This window comes from Lepus europaeus, chromosome 5, assembly GCF_033115175.1.
Source record: "Lepus europaeus isolate LE1 chromosome 5, mLepTim1.pri, whole genome shotgun sequence".
Lineage (NCBI taxonomy): Eukaryota > Metazoa > Chordata > Mammalia > Lagomorpha > Leporidae > Lepus > Lepus europaeus.
Genome location: NC_084831.1, coordinates 16,543,453 through 16,561,550, shown reverse-complemented (window position 1 = coordinate 16,561,550; position 18,098 = coordinate 16,543,453). Strand labels below are relative to the sequence as shown.

The following is an 18,098-nucleotide window of genomic DNA, read 5'->3' as shown; positions in this document are numbered from 1 at the left end:
GCGGCGGCCGGAAGCCGCTGGCAGAGCGGTTGGCAGCTCTGGGCTCTGGGCAGGAGGGGGAACCCCAGAGGGGCGGCAGGGGCCGGGGGTGGGGGGGAGGAGGCCATACGGAGTACCCGCTCCTCCGGAGCCCCTGCTGGGCCCTCCTAGGAATGTGTGCAGCACTTGGGTAGAAAATCTACAGCAGGCACCTGCAGGATTCCCACGTAAGGGGGCACCAGGACTCCGTGTCACCCTGGTGCTGGTGTCCTTGGAAGGTGGAGGTGGTGGCTAGGCCGTCTTGGCCTCGCCGGCACGGTCAGCGGCAGAAGCCACCCTGCGCCTCCTCCTTCCCCTCTGTGGCCACTCCCCTGTCGCTGTCTCCCTGGACCTGGGCGCTCTGCTGGCTTCTGTCCCTCTGCATGCTGTCCTGTCTCTTCTGAGCGCTCCTGCCCCCGCTGGCGCCTAACCCCGGTGAGCCCCACATCTATACCTGCAAATCACAAACCCACATCCCATCCACCCGGAGGCAGCCATGGCGGATCCCTGGTCCCCCGGGCTTCGATGTGCTTTCTGCCTCTGTGAGCTTCACACCCCCCCCCCCCCCCCTGCTGCACAGCCTCCCGATCTCGCCACCACCTTTCTTTCCTGGGCTCCCGTGGGAGCCCTGCACAGGGTCTCCCCCGTGTCTCCAGGTTCCCCTTGCAACACACAGCAAGCTGCAGGGCGCTTTAACACCATGGGAGTCAGATCGTATCATTCCAGGGCCCTCATCCCAGACGCCCCGGGCCCGGAAGGCCGGCCACGACCGGGCTGCTCAGGCTGCTCATGTTGCTCCTGCCATGCTCATGCTCTGCAGCCAGCACATTCCTGCCCCAGGGCCTTTGGCCATGCTGTTCCTGCTGCCTGCGATGACTCTGCTCCCATCATGTGTCTGTCTGGTGGACTCCTTGTCTCTTTCAGGGCTCAGCTCAAATGTCACCCAAAGCCAGCTTCCCCTGGCCCCTGCCAGGACGGTGGGGCACTCCCAGGTGCCCCGGGGGCCCACGCTGGCTCTTCTGTGGCTGGTATCAAACCTATCTCACGGTTATTCATTTTGAGACCGTTTCTGGGCCCAACCCAAAGTCAGTGACCATAAAAACTGAATGACCCTGCATCCACACCCCTGGCAGCTGTTGTCACACTGGCCCCTCTCTGTACCCCAGGGCCTGGTGCTGGGCACCAACCGAACCTTGTGGCAGGCAGATCTCCGGCTTCCGGGCCCTCTGCCCTGCCCCCTTGTCCTCTGGGGCAAGGCTGGCCCATCACCTGATGGTCATCCCGGAAGCAGTTCTGGGAAACAGCCGGGAGGCAGGAGGGCCAGGCGCGGTGCCAAATGCCCTGGGTGCTCCTGGACAACTTGCCTGTTCTCTGTGCCTCTGTTTCCCCTCCCACCCAACCACGAGGATGAATGAGACCAGGGAGCCCAGGTGCTTGACATCTACTGTGTGCCCGTGACCTGTGAGCAGTGGTCACGTGGCTGCCGCAGAGCCTGCTGGTCCAGGCCCTCCGGGCAGAGGTCCAGGGATGCTGCGGCTGCAGTGGAAAGTAGGCCAGTGCCACATCCCGGTTCACACCCCAGCAGCCCCCCAGGCCTGCCCGCGGTGGCAGGAAGTGGGTCGCAGGCGGGCCCGCGATGGGTTTCCTCGTTTCCGCTCCTGTCTTCAGGGACAAACACTTTCAGTTTCATTTAATCACACAGCTGCTTAATTAGGTTTTTTTTTTTTTTTCCTCTTTTTTCCTTTTTGAATTCTGAGTTGCCGAAGCTCTGCCCGCTGGAGGGAGCAGGGACGCCGGCACCTCGGGCCGGAGCAGCCGGCCCCTGGCAGGACAGCCGTCCACACCACACGCCCCACGGGCCCTCGCCTGGCCACTTCCCAGAGAGTCAGCCCACACACACCGGCCCGGCCCCTGCTGAGTGCCAGGCGCCGGGGCCACAGCAGAGGCTGGGGCAAGATCCCCACCGCGGGGGGTGCCCGTGGAGCTCAGAGTGGAGGGAGCAAGGTCCACGGCGGGGAGAGGGAGGCCCTGGTCAGGGCGCTGACGGAGGGCTTCTCTGAGGAGGGGGTGGCCAAGCTGAGTCTCTCTCTCTTTTGTTTTCCCCAGAAAAGGTAGCAGAGTAAGAGAAAGGAGAGAGAGAGAGAGGACCTTCCATTCACTGGTTCAGTCCCCAAATGGCTACCATTACCCGGGTTGGCCAAGGCTGAAGCCAAGAGCCAGGGACCTCATCTGGCTCTCCCACAGAGTGGCAGAGGCCCAGGGGTTGAGACCGACCCCGGCTGCCTTCCCCGGCGTATTAGCAGGGAGCGGGATCTGAAGCGGAGTAGCAGAACCGGTGCTCTGTTAGGGGGAGCTGGCGCCGCAGGTGGCAGCTTAACTCACTGTACCACAGTGCTGACCCCAAGCTGCAATTTTTAATCAACCAATCAATCAGTTAATTAGAGAGAGAGAGCTCCCATTGGCTGGTTCATTCCCTAAATGCCTGCCATGGTCCTGGCCTGGGCTGGGCCGGCTGGGCCAGGGGCTGTAGTCAGGAGTCTAATCCAGGTCTCCCTGGTGGGCGGCAAGAACCCAATCCCTTGAGCCCTCACTGCTGCCTCCCAGGGTCCACATCAGCAGGAGGCCGGAGCCGGGAGCCGGAGCTGGGGACTGACCCAGGCGCTCCGATGTGGGACTCAGGCACCTTACTGGTATCTTCACCACTAGTCTTAACCAAAGCCTGCTCCTAGGTGAGATTTGGAAGAAGACATTGGAGAGGCCAGGTGGAGGTGGGGGTGGAGGTGGGGATGGGGATGGGGGTGGGGGCCGGGACGCCAGTGCTTGGCTAGCCAGGCAGCCAGGCTCCCGCGCAGTCCTCTTTGGGGCTGCAGGCTCTGCCCTCGCTTCTTCGTGCTCACTGGCTGTCCACAGCCTGGGGTGGGGGTGGGGGGCACCTGCCAGCAGCCGTCAGCGCTCAGGGTTTTCAGAGTAAGGGCAGAGTCCACGGGAAGAAGATGCACGTTTGGCTGGGACCCTGGGGACTCTGACAGGCAGAGGAGGCACAGGGTGTGGGGAAAGTGGGCAGCAAGGCGTGTGTGCGTGTGTGTGCGTGTGTGTATGTGTGCGCGTGTGTGTGTGTGTGTGAGTGAAGGCCAGGGGTGCCCGGGGCCTCTGCTGGGGAGCTCCACACGCTAGGCCCAGGATCCACTCACTCACCCAACCCTTGTTTACCAGGCGACTGCTTCGTGCCAGGCCCAGGGTGCTGGGCAGGAGGGTGGGGGATGGGAGGGAGAGATGTGACCCTGACCTCTGGGAGAGGATGAGCCAGGATCAAGCTGGGTCAGGCTTGGACAAGTGTGTGATGAACTCTGAGTGTCACCGAAGTGTGGCAGACCAGCAGGTCACAGGGTGCAGGGGGCCGATGGCCTTAGAGAGCTGGGCTCCTGCAGGGCTTGTTGGGACCTCTCCCACCTCCCTGTCCTCTGCCTTTAGGGAGGGCTTTCCCATCCATTTCCGGTTCCCAGTGGGCTTGCCTGCAAAGGAGTTCCTTCCTGTGAGTCAGGCACACTTGAGTCTGAATGGAAGCCCCGGGGACACCCTGCAACCTCTGTGGCTCTCTGAAGGGGCTCAGGAAGCGGGTAAGTCCTCAGCCACGGGACTGGCGCGTGGCCCAGTGGTCAGGCTGCCCTTGGGTGCCGGGGTCCTCGCTGGAGTCCTGGCTCCTCGCGGCTGACCCAGCTCCTGGCTAATGCATCCTGGGAGGAGGACGAGCCTGAGGATGACCCGAGAACTTGGGCTCCTGCCATCCGTGTGGGAGACCTGCACGGAGCACCTGGCTCCTGGAGGCTTTGGCCTGGAACAAGCCCTGGCTGGTGTTAGTGAACCAGTAGATGGAAGACACAACCCCGCCCCCCGCCTTTCAAATAAAAATGAAAATTAAATTTTTTTTCAGATTTATTTATTGAAAGGCAGAGTTTCAGAGGCAGGTGGGAGAGACAGAGAGAGAGGTCTTCCATCTGCTGAGTTCACTCCTAAATGGCGGCAATAGCCAGTGGTGGGCTGATCTGAAGCCAGAGCCAGGAGCTTCTTCCAGGTCTCCCTTATGGGTAGCAGGGACCCAAGTAGTTGGGTCGTTCTCCGCTGCTTTCCCAGGTGCACTAGCACAAAGCTGGATGGGAAGTGGAGCAGCTGGGACATGAACCAGTGTCCATACAGGATCTTGGCACTGCAGCCGGCAGCTTAACCGCCGAAGCTACAGCACCGGCCCATCGTGGTATAGCGGGTAAAGCTGTAGCTGTGACACTGGCATCCCGTATGGGCGCGGGTTTGTGTCCTGACCACTTCATTTCCCATCCAGCTCCCTGCTGATGGCCTGGGAAAAGCAGCAGGAGATGACCCAAGTGCTTGGGGCCCTGCACCCATGTGGGAGACCCGGAGAAGCTCCTGTCCCTGGCTTTGACCTGGCCCAGCCCTGGCCATTGTGGCCAGCTGGGAGTGAACCAGCAGATGGAAGACCTTTCTCTCTCTCTCCCTGTATCTCTGATTTTCAAATAAATTTAAAAAAAAATAAAGTTGTCATCATCAGAGGAGAGGGTTTATGGGGCGTCTAATGGCAGCCATGTGGGCAGCCACCGCCACCTGTGCTCCTGGCCCCGTCCCGGGCAGCTCTGCCCGCTCTGGCTCACCCCACGCTGCCCATGCCCAGTGCGCAGCAGGTAGGGGAACAGGACAGGGAAGTGCTCTGGCCTCTGCCAATGCCAGGCACTGCGCTGGTGCTGCCCCTGCCCGCCTCACCGACTCACACGGCCCCAGTGGGGAAGCGGCTCAGGGGCATTTAGCGCAGAGGCTAAGACGCCCGCGCCCCCACTGGAGTGCCCGCATTTGTTTCACAGCTCCCGCTCCTGACCCCAGCTTCCTGCTAATGCACACCCTGCGGGCAGCGTGAGGGCTCCAGTAATCGGGGTCCTGCCATTCCCACGGGGGACCTGGATTGAGCTCCTGTCTCCTGGCTGTGGTCTGGCCCCAGTCTCAGCCACTGCAGGCACCGGAGGAGTGAGCCAGCAGATGGCGCTCTCTCTCCCTGTGTCTCAAACATGGCCCGACGGATGGATGGATGGACAGACAGAGGTGGTTTTGTCTACACTCGACACACACAGAGACCAAGGCTCCGAGGGAAAACAGTGCCTGCCCGAGATCACACAGCTGGAAATGAGGCTGGGATGGGAACCCGGAGCTGCCCGGCCTGGGCTGCTGCTCCTGCGGCTGCTCCAGGGCCTTCCAGCCAAGGGAGGAACGAGGGGCTGATTTTAAAGCTCAGAGGCGTCTCACCCTCTCCCCTGCAAAGGCATGAACCTCTCAGCCGGAACCAGGGTGCCGCTCGCCCTGGGCCCCGCTCTCCCGAGCAGGCTCAGACTTCGGCTGAAGAATGAGCAAAGGACTGATCGTGACTTATCACACCCAACTGTGGAAAGCTGGGGTCTTACAACTTCAGGCCCTCGAAGTCCCAGTGCAGGGTGCCTCGGTGTGGGAGGGGCTGCGACTGTCGCTGGCCGGACCCCCCCCCCCCCGGCCCAGAAAAACAAACTCAGAGAGGTCAAGGCATGTACTCCAGGCCGCGCAGCGTGGGGGGGTGGGGGGCCAGATCAGAAGCCAGGAGGCCAGCGCTCTTGCTGCTGCACCCAGGCCCTGGTCTCATGGGCAGGTGCATCCGCCAAGGGTCCACCTGGGGAGGGGCCCAGGAAGGCTGGTGGGAGGACGCGTGGGAGACAGGTTACCTTCTCATAGTACTGCAGCTCATAGTCCAGGATCACGCCATTGGGTTGGTCCGGCTGGGACCACGACAAGGTGATACTGTCCACGGTGCGGCTCACCTGGTGCATGATGGAGACGGCTGATGGAGCTGCAAGAGAGGTCAGAGGTCAGGGCTCAGGGTCAGGGTGGCCATGAGGCGGTGCAGTTTCTGGGCAGACGGGAAGCTGTGGGACCGGAGAGGTGCAGGCCACGCAGCCAGCCCAGGGGAGCTGGCGGGGGCCAGAGGGGCTCACGAGGGGCTGTGGGTGCAGCCCCTGAGCTCTCCTGGGGGCACCTGTGCACCCTGACAATGCTGGCCTCCCCGGGGAAGCTCACGCATGGCGAGTGCAGAGAGGCACTGGGACCCAGCTCTGGAACCGGGGGTCTGTGTGCCCATCACTCAGTCTTGGAAGTTCCAGTCTGCGGGACTGGGCTCCCGACATGGTGATGGCGGCCCTGGGAGAGGGAAGCAGAGGGGACCACGGAGGCAGAGAGGGTGTCAGACACATTTCTTCGTTCACTGTGGGCCTACTATGGGCTAGGGGTTGCAGCACCCCCTCGTCCCCGCCATAACTATGTATTCATTTTAGCAATTCCGCTCCTAAGTCCATCCTATAAACCTACTGCGAGCTGAAGATGCTGGAGTTGAAAATGCAGAATCTGCCTAAGCCGCCACACATCCCAGCCGAGCTGAGCCGCCCGGCACACTGCGGCATGTCGCTGTCTCCTGGTGCCCCTGGGGCTGCCAGAGCTCTGTGTGCTGCCAGAGACAGGTTCAGGGCATCTAGTGCTAGCCCAGGAGTGGATCCAAGTTCAAAACTCAAACCCTAGTTTCTTCTGAGTGTGTGTCATGATAGCATCACGGTAACAGAAAATCCTACGCCGAGCCACTGTCAGCCAGGAGCCGTCTGGGCTTGCGCCACACTCTCAGACAGATGCTGGATATGCGTGCCTCTAGCAGTGTCACTCACAACAGCCCAAAGGTGGAGACGACGTGAATGCCCATCAGTGGGAGCACAGCTAGACAAACGGCGGAGGCACATGCAATGGAATAGTATGCAGTCGCGAACAGGAACGCAGTTCTGATAGCTGCTATGGTGTGGATGCACCCTGCACACAGCCCAGGGGGAAGGCAGACACAAAGGGGCAGACTGGACGATTCTGTGGATACGGAATACTCAGAAGAGGTGAATCAGTAGAGGCACAAAATAGAGCAGAGGGAGGGAGGAAGGGGGCACGTAGGGTCTGGAGGTCTGTTTGGGGCGATGGAAAGTACACTAAGCCACTGAATTATGTCACGTGAGTTGTACCTCAGTAAAACCAACCGCTCCGTCTACCTCAGCCCAAGCGCAGGTGCTGTTCGTGCTATTAGGAAGTGGTTAGATGAAGGCGACAAGGAGGCCGGGGCTGTGTTTTGTGCTAGGACTCTCAGAATCAGTTCAGCACAATTCCCCAGGTCCAGGAGGGGCCGGGAGCTGCCTGGGAGTTCAAGTTCATGGCACATGGCCTTTTCTCAACTCCTTAGTTCGTAAAGCACCCAACCTGTTTTTTGCCTTTCTCAAGTGGAACAAATGTGCACAAAGCACCTACTACGTGTCGGTCATGGCTCGAGCCCTTTACACGTGTGTTCGGGAGTTGGCTGCTGCTGGGGGCAGTAGGAGCTGCACAGCCTGGTAACGATGGGTGCCGGAGCTTGGGGCGGGGAGTGGGGCCTGGCGGGTTGTGAGATCACAGTCAGTGGGGTGCCGGGATTTGAACCCACGGCTTCTGAGCTCCACAGCAGAGCAGGGCTGGCACAGACCCTCCCTGGAGGGTGACAAGCAGATCCTGTCACCGGCAGCACAGGGATGCCTGAAGGCTGAGGGTGACACCCGCCTCCCCACCCCCCTGCTTGCTCTGTGGGGCTCTGTCCACCTGGGATGAGAACACGGAGCCAGGACTGGTGGGGACTCACACATCAGCTGTTGCGACCGAAGCCTGGGGATGCCGCACCTGTTTCCTGCTCTGTTTCCGTCCCCCGAGACTGTCCTGTCTGCAGTTGACCGGCCGTGTGACCTTCGGGGAGCTGCGCCCTCTCTGGGCCTGGCTTCCCCTGCACCACGGGCCAGACCGGAAGACCCAGGCCTCGAAGTTGGATGCTCCCTGCCGGACCCTCTCGTGAAGCCCCTGGCCCTGAGCTGGAGCAGCCTGGGGGTCCCAAGCCCTCCAGAGCGGCAGCACTGCAGGAAAGACCTTGGTCTTAGCACCCTGGTGAGCATCTGTTGCTTTTGCACCCAAGGGGGCCAGCTCAGCCTCAGCTCAGCTCCTTGCCCAGCTGGGGCAGTGGGCCCCTGGGGGCCAGGGATCCAGCCGAGCACTTGGTGTGGTGCCCAGCACGTGGACAGCACCGTGAGTGCTCACCGTGTCATTCGCCACCGTGCACGGAGCAGCTGCCCTGTGACATTCGAGCCTCTGCACTTTGCAGAAGAGGAAACGGGGCTCAGAGAGGCACAGCGACTTCCCCAAGGTCACACAGCTGGAGAGGGGCCATGCTGGGTCTCCCTGAGTACCTTCAAAGCAGACCCTGCTTAATTTTTTTTTTTTTTTTGACAGGCAGAGTGGACAGTGAGAGAGAGAGAGAGAGAGAGAGAGAGAGAGAGAGAGAAAGGTCTTCCTTTGCCGTTGGTTCACCCTCCAGTGGCAGCTGCGGCCGGCGCGCTGCGCTGATCCGAAGCCAGGAGCCAGGTGCTTCTCCTGGTCTCCCATGGGGTGCAGGGGCCCAAGCACTTGGGCCATCCTCCACTGCACTCCCGGGCCACAGCAGAGAGCTGGCCTGGAAGAGGGGCAACCGGGACAGAATCTGGCGCCCTGACCGGGACTAGAATCCGGTGTGCTGGCACCGCAAGGTGGAGGATTAGCCTAGTGAGCCGCGGCGCCGGCCTAGACCCTGCTTCTTGTCCTGTCCCCTCATGCCTGGACCCCATGTCCAGCCCCAGTGCCGTCCCTGCCCCTGACCACTCTGTGCTCTGCTGGGCCTGGGCTGTCTGCATCCTTGCTGGCCCGGCAGTGGTCAGCTTTCCCCAACAGCAACAAAGGAGGGTCCTTCGGGATGGAGTTTTACATGTGCGGGCCTGTGGGTGTGCCGGGGGGTTCTCTGGGGGCTCATCTGTTGTGTTGGCTCTGGGAAGCAGCCCCTGGCCCCAGCCCCTCTCAGACAACGCAGTGCTGAGCACGTGTGTGACGGAGCGGGTCAGGAGAGGCTGAGACGCACCCCCTACCCCCGCCCCCAGGGGCCTGGGGATGAGGCTGCTACTGGGCAGGGGGATCCTCCAGGCACCTTGGACCTGTCCCCCAGGGGACAACCAGGCAAGGCGGATGTGTGGCTCTGGGCGGTGCTTTTCACAGCGATCGGAGCTTCAGCGTTCACCCCTGTCCAGTGGGGTCCTCACGGGCCCAGGCGGCTGTGAGCACGGAGGGGGAAGCCCCCCAGAGGCGCGGCGGTGGCACCAGGCACGCACAGGAGGCAGGCAGGGCTGAGTCCTTTAGTCCTTGGGGTGCGTTCAGGAGACAAACCTCACAGGCTCCCTGCCTTCCAGGGGCTCCGGGCTGGGTGCAGCGGCGCTCACAGGGGAGGCTGGGAGACTCAGGCGTGGTGTGGCCCGAGTGTGGAGACTCCTGGGCCCGAGCCCCCGGTTAGGACTTGGCCAAGGGGGTCCGGTGCCGAGCGGGGGAAGGGCTGCTCCGCCCTGTTCCTCCCTGCCCTCTCACTTCCCAATGGCCCCTCCATTCCCCTCAAACCGGAGCTGGCAGGGGAGTGGGGGGGGGGGTAGCCAGGAGACCCGGCCCCCTCCCCTCAGGGAGTCTGACTCAGCAGGTCCGGGGCCTGAGAATCTGCATTCCTAACGGTCTGTGGGCCGCGCTGGGAGGCTTCAGGGCCAGAGACGGGCAGGGGTTGTCTGAGGCCCCACAGCGGGGTCCAGACGAGGGTTCGGGTCCGGAGCACCCGAGCCTCACACTCCGCCCATCGGCTGCTTCTCACTGCTGGGCTCTGCTGAGCCCGTGCTGCTCACTGCAGGGCCTGCTCTTACCAGGGGCCCTCGGCTGAGTCCTGCCGCGGCGGCACAAGTGGTTCTAGGAGAGGGACAGGGCCAAGGCTCCCCAGGACAGGAGGCAGGAGGGACCCAGCCCGACACTCCTGTGTGCCCGGGGGATACCCGCAAAGGGTGGGACCGTGCAGCGGCCACCAAGGCAGGTGCTGCACCTTAGCCACTCATTTAACGCTCAGCTCCAGCCTGCGAGGCTGGTATTGTTATCACACCCATTTCACAGATGAGGGAAGAGGGAAGCACGTTGCTCCGTCGCACAGGTTAAGTGAGCGATGGAGCAGGAGTGTGAACCCAGGCCCACCCTGGTCCCCCCCACTCCACCCTTTCCCCTCCATTGGCTGCAGCTGATCCAGGCTGCCCAGAGAGGTCTGGACACCAACGTACCTCCGAGGACCTCCGAGGACGCCCCGCCACGGCTCCTGTCCTGCCATGAAGCTAACTCCACCGGCACCTGCCGCCTCGGCCACTGCTCACCCGGCCACCCCAGCTCCCGGGGGCTCAGCTGCCCGTCGGCGCAGGCAGGACCCGCACGGCCATGGAGGTCTGGGCCTGGTGGGCTTAGCTGGCAGGCTTGAGTTTCAGGCAGCTCACCCGGGCTCTGATCCCCTAAGCCCGGTAACCCGGGCGTGGCAAGGAGGCGGCATTTGCCAGGAAGATGATCCAGCCAGGGGCCGCGGGGGGCCATGGAGGAAGGGGGGCGGGGAGGGCTGGCCTCTCTCCTGGAATCCGGCGGGATTAGCGGTGGAGAAAAGGGAACAGCTGGATGTTCTGGGCCCCTCCTGCCGCTGCCGCCCACCCTGGGGTGTCGGGTTTCCCTGTAAGTTGGTCAGCAGGGAATTCTGGAATTTTCAATTACCAGCCTGCACAGCAGCAGGGGGACGGGGTCAGCAGTGCCCGTGACCTCTGCACAGAGATGGAGCCCCAGGGAGCAAGCACAAAAGAGGTTTGTGGCCGAGAGAGGGGCAGGGGGAGGCCGGCCAGGCGGGTCTCAGGGCTGGAGCAGGTGGCCAGGGGCCCTGCTGCCTTTGTTAAGCGGGGCTTGGGGAAGCGGCCGTCCTCTGGGTGCTCTGGGGCACGCAGGGGGCTGAGCCAGGTGCTCCCTGAAGGCCTCCTGGGACTCGGATCCTGGGGGGAGCCAGCGTGAGAGCCTGCTGGTCAGCGTCCTCTCTACAGCCCTGAGCTCCAAGGAGGGAGGGGGACCCCGCCCTGGGCAGAGCGCCCCGTGAGCTGAGAGGCAGGGGAGAGGGCACCGGGCATTGTGAGATCCCAGCCCCAGCCCCAGCCCCAGGCTCGCACATTCCCCCCTCCCCGTGCCCCCCAGGCACCTGCCTCCTGAAGCCGCTGCCCAGGAGCAAAGCCTGCATGTGCTATGTGGGCCTGCACCTGCCGCTTCCTCCATGCGACCCCGTGCCCCAGCCCCATCCACACAGGTCACCTCACTCCCCCGTGTCTTCATTCAGCCCAAATACCACTGCCTCTTCAAGGTGCCCTCCCTGCCGGCCCCTCCCCTCCCGTCTGAAGGTGGGGGCCTGCTGGTGTCTCATCCCACCCTTCATCCCCAGTGCCTGGGGCTCAGCATTCTCCAGACGAGCAAACGCAGAGTGGGGTGCAGTGCAGGGCCGGGAGGGGACCCAGGTCTGCCGGACTCTACCGCCCAGGATGGCTCTCTTCCCTGGTTACCCGGCGCGACCCAGCAGGCCGAGGCCACGCTCTGGCTCTGCGGGGGAACTACCCAGCCGTCTCCTCCTGGGGGCTGCCTGGTGGGACCCATCCGACCACAGCACCAGGACCAGCAAGGCCTCGAGCAGGTGGCCCAAGCATTTTGCCTCAGCCCTCTCTGCCTCAGTTTCTCCTCCGTAGAATGGGACAGTGACAGGGACCTCGGGAAGGCCCAGGTCTTTAAAGTGCTCATCGCAGGTCTCCACCCAGAGTCTGGGGTTGGGGGTCACGGTCAGCCCCAGGTCGCAGCGCTATGCGCAGAGGCTCCTGGGAGCTGGTGGTGGTGACGGGGGAGGGGAGGCAGGCAGCTTTCAGGGTTCAGGTCCTGGCTCTGCCACCCCCAGGCCACTGTGTGACCTCAGGCCATGACCTCTGTGTCTGGACACAGCGTCCTCACCTGTAACAGGTGTGGTAGATACTCAGAGGACGAAAACCTGCCCTCGGCCTCTTCTGTCCCCAGTTCCCCGGCCGTGAGAAGGGATGGACAATGTGCCTGCCACCCAGCTCTACGCTGAGGTCGTGGCTGGGGTTTCTGGGAGGGGCCTGGGCAGGGCGGTGGCTAAGAGGCTGGTTAGGACGCCGGAGTGCCCGGGTTTGATTTTCGGCTGAGTCCCGGCTCCAGCTTCCTGCTGACACAGACCCTGGGAGGCAGCAGTGAGGGCTCAAGTGGCTGTCCCCACGCCCACATGGGAGACATGGATGAGCTCTGGCTCCCAGCTTCAGGCTGGCCCAGGCCTGTCTGTGTGGGCATTTGGGAAGTGAACCAGTGACTGCGAGATTTTACTCTCTCTGCAGAGAGAGAGAGAGAAGGAGAGTGAGAGAGGCCTTGCCCTACTCACTCTTCTTCTATCCTGCAGCTTATGACAAAGATGTGATAGCTGGAGCTCTTGCAGCCATTTTTGGTTGAAAGGTTTGTTCATTTATTTGACAGGCACTGTCACAGAATGAAAGGGAGAGATAGGGACAGCGAGAGAAGTTTTCCATCTGCTGCTTCACGCAAATGGCTGCAGCAGCCCTGGACTGGTCCAGGTTGAAGCCAGGAGCCTGGAACGCCATCTGAGTCTCCCACGTGGGTGCAGGGGCCCAGGCACTTGGGCCATGCTCCGCTGCTCTCCCAGGTGCATTCGCTGGGAGCCGGATTGGAAGTGGAGCAGCTGGGACTAGAACTGGAGCCCACAGGGATGCCAGTGTCACAGAGGGTGGCTGAACCCACTGCGCTACAGTGCTGGCTCCCTTGCAGCCTTTTTGTTCCGTAAGGACAAGAAGCTGTGTGCTGAGGAGGCTGGACCACAGGTGACTCCACAGAGCTGCCGGAACTCAGCACCCCAGGCTCTCCACACACTGGCACCGCCTCTCTAAGCCACCACACTAACCTGGTCATCTCGCGCCCTCTGTCCTGGGACATGTGTGGTCTCCCTCTGACCCTGGGGTTGGCCAAGCAACCCTGGTAAGACTGTGAGGAGCCCTTCGCCTGCGTCCACCTCTTGGTCCCCTGAGATTGCCACGTGACCAGGTCCCGGTCCACCTGCTGCAGGCCGAGGCACACAGCACAGAGCCATTGCCCCATCTGTCCCAGCCGGGGCCACTCCTGACCAGGGGATAGCAGTCAACCCCCAAACACGCAGGGGAGCCCTGGCACATCGACGCCCGAGCCAGAACTGCCTGCCGGGACCCGAGAGCCTGGCCGGCCACCCCCGAGACTTGGGAGCCAGGGGAGAGCGTCTCGCCCGACGCCAGGGCTTCCATGGCTGACTGCTGATCTCCCCCCTGCACGACGCTGCAGACCTGCACAAACCTTCCCTGCAGAATGCGTGGGAGATCAAAGAGGCCGGCGCATGCAGAGGGCTCGGCCTGGGGGAGGCAGAGCGGCCGCCTCGCGCTCCCTTTCCGTCTTCCCACCCCAGGCACGGGCGCAGCCGGGGCTCCCCTGGCCCACTTCTCTCTGATCCTCCTGGCCCCGTGGGGGCAGAAGCAGGTGAGTGCATGTTTATACCAGTCCTGGAGCCGGAGCCGGCTGGTTGCCGTCTGCCCGCCCCACAGCAGGGTGGGAGATCAGAGAACACGGGTGGCAGGCGAGTGGAAAGTCCTTCCACGAGGAAGCCAGGTGGAGCAGTGCCACGGAGAGCGGTGTGGCCGGGGCGCGGGAGACTTGGCCTGCCATGATCTAGGGCAGCCGCTGAAGGGCGGCTTTGAAAGGGCCATGCGTGCCCAGTGAGGGCTGTTTGTCTCTCCCACACGACCCGCATGGACAGGCAGCTGGGAGAGCTTCCGAAGCGATCAGCCCTCTGCAGATGCCTGGCTCGGCCGGAGTGTGCCTGGGCCACCTGCTCTGCCTGGCCCGGCACTGCAGAAGGCACTCACTGGCCAACACCAAGCCCTGAGGGCCTTGGTCTGTACCTGTGATTCTCCAAGTTCCGCCACTCCCACCCAGGGCGACCCCGGCCGGGCACTGAGCTCTCAGGGGCCATGATGTCTTTTACCCACAAGGCAGGATAACAGGAAGACCCAGGGAGCCGAGTGACCTCGGCCTCTGCAGTGCCCACCTGTACCATGCCACCTGCAGTGACCTTGCGTCTGCCAGCAGGCACCCTCACAGCTGACCCTGAAGGAGCGGGTGACCAGAGCTGCGACGGAGAGGCCACCAGAGCCAGTGCTGTGACTCATCCAAGGTCATGCGCTCGGGAGCACCCAGGGGCTAGTAGCGAGGCCAGCTCGCTCTGCTGAACAGAAAGAACTTTCCCTCCGGCTGCCTCCTGCACCTCCTCCCCCTGGGACACCTTCCTGCCTGCCCAGGTCCATCTGTGCCACTAGAAGCCTCTCCATTCTTCAAAGTCAAGCTCTAATGCCTCCTCTTCCAGGAAGCCCTATGGCATACACCTTTCTCTCATTCCCCAGGAAGAAATGAGCCCTCCTGCCAGTGATCTCTCGTCCCCCCGAGGGCCTCCTTGGGGGCTCACTCATGCTACTGTGTACACAGATTCTGCACCCACGTCGCCTCTCCCCAGCCAGGGCGCCCCAATCAAGAGCAGGTACTGTGTGTCTTCTCCCATGCAGACTGGGAGTCACAGGCTCCGAGCTGGGTCTGTTTAGTAACGAGACCTTGCATAAGGGCCTGCACCTCTCTGGGCTCAGCTTCCTCGCGTGGCAAAGGGGGCTGGGGTGGGGCTGGGGGGGCTGTGGCTGCCCAGGCCCCGCTGGCCCTGAGCGGCCGTGAGCGAATGAGGCTTTCCAAGGGGCTCAGCCAAAGAGGAGGGGGCGAGGCTTGTTACAACCCAGAAAGCTTCAGAGCTTTGAGGGCCTAACGGGCCTTAGGCTCACTTATCCCAGGGCTCCCCAAGTTTGACTGAGGGTAAGAGATACTTGTCTAAAATGAGGATTCCCGGAGCTCACTGCTGAGGCTGGGGCTGGGGCTGGGGCAGGGACTAGGGGTGTGTATTCTGAGAAAGCTCCCACACAGTCCTGATGCACAGTGTGGTGGGGAAACTGAGGCCCAGAGGCAGGGAGTGATTTCTATCCATCATCCCACTTCCTCCTGGGCTGACAGGTGAGGTCCTGCAGGGCTCACCCACCGTGGGTGCGCAGTGCCTCTCCATCGGCCACAGGACCCGCTGTGGCCCAGAAAACGCGGGTGGCTGCGTGTGTGGCCCAGCTCCTCCCACGCTCCCACCCTGAGCCTTGAGTGGACCAAGCCTGGGCTGGCTGCTGGCATCAGAGGAGGAGACAGGAGCCCCAGACTAAATGCAACCCACTTCCTGGAGTCCTGGCTGGCACAGAGGAGGCCCGGCCAAACCCCAGCTGACCCACAGACGGCTGAGAGGGAAGACCAGCCTGTCTCTGTGAAAGGCTGAGGTCCAGGCTACTTTGTTACACGATGTTCCTGCAGCTGGAGCCGACCTGCACACCAAGGTCTCAGAGCAAAGCTGGGGTCAAAGCTGGGGCCCCTGCTGCTAACCCAGGGCCTGTCCCTCTTTCAGTCCTAGGGCTCCTCTGCCCCCCGCCCCCACCTTCCATACTCGGCTCCAGCCCTACTCTCCGCTCCAGCCCGTTCCAGACAGGAGGAGCCCAACCCCGCAGCCCGGACCCCACTCCCTGACGCTCACCTGTGCAGGCTCCTGGGCTTGGAGGTCGCCCCTTCAGCCCCCCCAGATGGTGAGCGTCTCCCTGCCTCCAGCGCTGCTGTGAGCTGGGCTTCCCAGCAGAGGCTCCATGGTCTCTTTAGGGGGTCTGCACCAGTAGCTGCCCACCTGGAGTCAGCTTCCTCCGGGCCTCAGTTGCAGGGGGCTTCAGGGCCCCCACGGCCCCAAGACAGGGGTAGGCACACGGCCATTGGCCATGGCAACATTGCCACCATTTGCAGATAAAACCACAACCCCCCAGCCTAACTTAAAAACCCAGCAAAGGGGAGCGGGGCAGACAGGTAGGGGGGAGGCTGGCGTCTCCCAGGCCCCTCGTGGCTCGTGTGGCCTGTGGCCTGGTGGGACGTGTGCAGAGCGATGGATGCTACTTCCGCTGACCTTGCTGAGACCACCCCAGCCGTGCTGGGTCCTGGCTTCTCCCCGGCAAGCCCAGGGCTGGGCGGAGACGACGCAGGGCGGGATGTGTAAGGACCCAGGAGGCTGCCCTGTGGCCCTGGGCTCTCCCCGCCCACCCCACGTGAGGCGCTCACCTGCTTGGTTCGTGGTGATGTTCACCGAAGCAAACTGCGGGGAGAAGGGGCTCTGGTCGGTGACGCCGTTCACGGCCTGGATCTCGAAGGTGTACTGGGTGTGGGCCAGCAGGTCGCTGATGTAGATGCGCGGCTCGGTGAGGCCGAGCTGGCGCGGCGCGTACTGCACGTTGTCCCCGCAGCGGGTGCAGGCGCCCCGGCCCGAGCCGCAGCTCTTGCAGATGATGTTGTACACGAGGTCCTCACGGCCGCCGGAGTCGCGTGGCGGAGTCCACTCCAGCATGAGCGAGGTCTCGTTGACGCTGGAGATGACTGCCTGCGGGGCCGAGGGGATGGCTGGGGGGGCGGGGGTGGGGGAGAGGGCGGTGGTCAGCGGGGCCCCTCGGCCTGGCTCCAGCCCACGCCTCCCACGGGGCTTCCTCCAAGTCCTTTCTCTCCAGCCACCCAAGGGAGGTTCTAGAACCTAACTCAGCAGCTTGTGCACCTGCTTAAACCTTTCCCTCGGGGCTCCTCAGCGTGGGTGCCAGGGACAGTTTGTGACTTCAAGGAGCCCTGCCCGGTTTCTATTTTTCCCCATCTGCCCCGTCCCGGGGCTGGTTGTATTCAGGGCAGTAAGGAGCCCAGCTGGAAGACCATATTTCCCAGCAGTCTGTGCCTGCGTGCTGGCCACGGATACAGAACAGAAGGGTTGCACAGGGCTCTTATTTTTTTAAAAAAGGGAGACAGACAAGCGTGGCACGTCCCTTTGATCTTTCCCCTGGATGCTGCCCAGAGCATGCGTGATGCCTGGAGCTCCAGCAGCTGCGTTGGGCTACAGAGTTGACCTTAAAGATGGGAGCTCTGGAAGGCGGAAGCAGCCATTGGCGGACATTCCGACCTCTGGCGGGTGACTACCTAGCTCGATCTTTTCTGGGAGAGAATCATCCGTTTGATTTGGCCACTGGGGGCCGTGCTCCGTTCCTTGCAGCTGAATGCCCTTCCTGACTGATACAGGGGTTGTCAGCCTGCCCTCTGAGTCACCCCTTTCCTTGAGAACCCTGGGACCGTGGGCAGCTGTGTGCTGCCCCGTGGCTCTTCCTCTGCCCTGGGCCTTTGGGAACGAAGACCTTGAACTTCACCCTGCACATGCCTTAGCGGAAGGGGGGAGGAGCCAGAGGTCAGCGCGGATGTCTGTGTGCTGGGGGCATGACCACCCCAGCACCGGTCCCCACCCCCACCAGGAGGCTGCTCCGACTCAGGACAGCCTGCTGCACCCCTGAGCCGGCCCGGTCCTGTCCCGTGGACCAGCTTGGGCTCAGGCAGGCGCTGGCTCTGGGTGCCCGGGACTTACTCGTGCAGGGCATGTCCAAGGGGTCCAGGTCGGCTCTGTAGTAGCCGTTGCGGCAGACGCAGTTGGTGGCCCCTTCTGAAGTGGTCCGGCTGTTGATGGGGCAGTGGGTGCAGGCCTCGTCCCCTTGGTTGGCCTTGAAGGTTCCGGATGGGCAGGCTGGGAGAGAAGACAAGGCGGGTCATCAGGGAAATGAGGTGAGAACTCAGGGGCGCGATGCGGGGAAGGCCCAGCCAACCTGCGGGTCTAAGCACTTGGGCCACCCTCTGCTGCTTTCCCCGGTGCATTGTAGGGAGCTGGATCGAAAGTGGAGCAGCCGGGACTCCATCTGGAGCTCACAGCGGATGCCAACATCATAGGCGGCAGTTTAACCCACGGTGCCACACACCGGCCCCAACTATCCGGTCTCTTGTCCCTGAAGCTACCTGCTCAGCGGGGTACCCTAGGGGCCTCCTCCCCACACCCCAGCTTGGCTGTGTGGCAGCCGCTAGCATCAACGTGACCTGGCCAGGAG

General features: G+C 62.8%; 1 protein-coding gene across 3 annotated transcripts in view; it reads right to left on the bottom strand.

Annotated features, from left to right (window-relative positions):
• Positions 1-18,098, bottom strand: part of EPHB2 (EPH receptor B2) — a 170,959-nt gene that overhangs the window by 21,825 nt on the left and 131,036 nt on the right. For all 3 annotated transcript variants that reach the window (XM_062190599.1, XM_062190600.1, XM_062190598.1), the window contains exons 4-6: positions 17,588-17,743; positions 16,258-16,593; positions 5,772-5,896 (exon numbers count right to left, since the gene is read on the bottom strand). In XM_062190599.1, coding sequence (XP_062046583.1) covers positions 5,772-5,896; positions 16,258-16,593; positions 17,588-17,743 — 617 coding nt within the window. The remainder of the gene's footprint in view (positions 1-5,771; positions 5,897-16,257; positions 16,594-17,587; positions 17,744-18,098) is intronic.